The following is a 2,756-nucleotide window of genomic DNA, read 5'->3' as shown; positions in this document are numbered from 1 at the left end:
CTGCAGTTTAACCAACTTGAGTAATTATGTTACAGGTAAAACTTCTCCGAATGCATGAGTATCAAGCATAACACAACCTTAGTATGAAATAGCAACCCAACAGTGCAAAGCGTCGGCATTGTGCAGCTACGTGCATGGTGTAAGGACTATGGAGCCCATCATGATTTTCATGTTTCATCCATGCCGTTAATTTATTTGCTAGTTCATTTTACGGCATGAGCTAAAAATTAAAGCATATCAAGAGCTCAAAATTAAAGACAATGGTAATAAAATGCCTACCATTGAAGGTGCTGCAGAAGTTTTGGATAAGCTGATACTCGTGTTTTCTTTCATTCATGTCTGAGTGACTCTACGAGCAAGTTGGATGAGAAATCAACATAAGTGTATAAGCTCTCAACTGTGGATGTCACCATCCCACTATTTCCACCTCCAGCTTTGCCTATGCCTTAAATTTAGGTCATTCTTTAAAACGAGCTTGCAAAATGGACTGGCGGCGGCGTAGATAAAACACAAACGTCACGGTGGGACCCTCACAAAATCAATACATCACTACCTGTGTGGCATTGGATTCACCATTCAATCTGCCTTTCTGGAAAGGCAGTGAGGGTCCCATCGATAATGTCTGCACATTCGCAGCCCAACCAGATTAACATGAACATTAGACCGTACGTAAGCTGACGGAGACGTGAAATCGTAGCGGCCAGATGGCCAATCGTAAGTTGCCGCCCACCCTCCGAGTGCGCGCTATATCTATTTGATGTGGTAAGGCAATATAAATAGAAGCAATGGCTCTCAAGCTCCTACCAAGTTCCGATCTCATCTTTCTTCTCACTGGGAGTTGAAGTCTATTAGGATATCGTCATATCATGGGTGGAAAGGTTACTAGTTTTTTACATTTTTCATGCCTCTTTATCAATCTTTCACATTTGTTAGAAGGTTTTGCAAATTTTCTTTGGTTTTGTATTAATATAGCAAAAGGTGGTGATGAAAGTACCAGTGAATGATGAGAAGAGTCGATCTCGAGCGTTGAGAACAGCTGTAGGTGTACCAGGTGCGTATTTGCTTCCATCCGTGTTGATAGATACGCCTTTTCTGATTACTTTAAGTACCAGTACCTACTTTTTATTTGTTTGGTGGTATGCTGGGCGTGCTTATACTTCAATCACAACCGTCCAACCTGCCATCCATGATTGGACAATTCTAACCATCCAATTTCACCCCTTGAGTTTGACTTGTTGGACATTTTATTTTCAACCCTCCATTTGATGGACAGCAATCAGGTGGTGAAGATCGTCTGATTGAGTGTTTTCTTTTTTATAATTATCATAGAGAATCCATTGATTATTCATATCTTCCACGTATATAATCGTTTAACATGAAATATATATATATATATATATATATATATATATATATATATATATATATATATAAATTGTTCTTTGGCTTTATGGTGTTTTGGGAACAGTTCTTTGTTGAAAACGAGAGAAGAAAATACATAGTTTATAGATAGGATGTGTAGTATTTTATTATTTGCTTGGTAGATCTACAGAGGTAGCTTGGTAGATCTATAGAGTACCCTCGCACAATCACGGTGTCAGGCTCGGTGCGAAGGCATTTGAGTTGGTAGATGCGCAACTTATCAGCATTCTCGATCACTTTGAGAATGGACGAATAACGTTTTAAGGATGACATAATCACAGGTGCTTTACCCTATCCTTAATATTTCAATTTCGTAATTATTTTACATAAATTGTAAAACTATAATTTGAATTAACAATTTATATAATTTTTTTTAACTTTTTGATGTAGCTAAGATTTTTTTATAAACATGCACATACCAGTTGTAAGCCTCTCTAGTTAACAACCTGCTCAACTAACATAAAATATCCCAACTTTTAAATGTCTATCATTCATCATTAACATTTCTTTTTGAGAAGAACCTTTTAATAGGCCACTTTCTAAATTCTCTCGTGTTCTTCCTATTACCACTTTTTAGGTTACGATCCATCTCCTATGCTGCAAGATTTGAACTGTTTATATTAATGTTTCTTCTAGTAGGTTGCAAAATTGCTAATGATTTTCACCGTGGAGTATCATGTAGGCTGCATATCGGTTGCACTAGAAGGTGCAGATAAAAACATGATGGTTGTGATAGGGGACGGTATAGATTCAGTGTTCTTGACTAAATCATTGAGGAAGAAGGTTGGTGGTGCAGAGCTGATAACGGTGGCTCCCGTACAGGAGAAGAAGCCGGAGGAGAAGCCAAAGAACCCGAAAAACCCGCCCGCTGCTGTACCAGCTCTGCAGCCACATATAATATATTTGCACCCTTCTCCACCATACTATATTCCTGAACCTAGTGGTTGTACTATCATGTAAGCCAATCAGATGATTTTGTTGGTTTTACTACTTAGTGCATGCCAGAGAAGGATGAAGAATGTGATATGTTATCATGGGAAGTTGTATTTGTGCTCTTGATTGGTACTTAGTGTACGTTCTAACACGTGGCAAGTGATGACGGTGAATCTTGACTATTAATTTCGTTGGTCATACTGTTGATAGGCCACACTTGAAAATTACACCTCAAGTCATAAGAACGGTGGTAGGAAATCCATACCATTGAAACCATAGGAACAACCATAAACATCTATCTTTGTGGAATCTTAGAGTAATCGGCTCGGTAGGTGGGCCATAACTGTATGTTGAATGAGGCCACCGATTGTTCGCTGATTCCTAGCGTGTCTAACCTACTT

The 2,756-nt window shown here is 38.5% G+C and overlaps 1 protein-coding gene across 1 annotated transcript; it reads left to right on the top strand.

Annotated features, from left to right (window-relative positions):
- Window positions 1-708: 708 nt before the first annotated feature.
- Window positions 709-2,462, top strand: LOC131249976 (heavy metal-associated isoprenylated plant protein 16-like). The gene is made up of 3 exons (XM_058250685.1): window positions 709-878; window positions 973-1,051; window positions 2,105-2,462. Exons 1-3 carry the CDS (start codon window positions 867-869, stop codon window positions 2,380-2,382), a joined length of 369 nt encoding a protein of 122 aa, XP_058106668.1. The 5' UTR covers window positions 709-866; the 3' UTR covers window positions 2,383-2,462.
- The last annotated feature ends 294 nt before the right edge of the window (window positions 2,463-2,756 follow it).

This window comes from Magnolia sinica, chromosome 6 (assembly GCF_029962835.1).
Source record: "Magnolia sinica isolate HGM2019 chromosome 6, MsV1, whole genome shotgun sequence".
NCBI lineage: Eukaryota > Viridiplantae > Streptophyta > Magnoliopsida > Magnoliales > Magnoliaceae > Magnolia > Magnolia sinica.
Note: the sequence above shows the minus strand (reverse complement) of the source record. Positions and strands in the feature narration are given on the sequence as shown.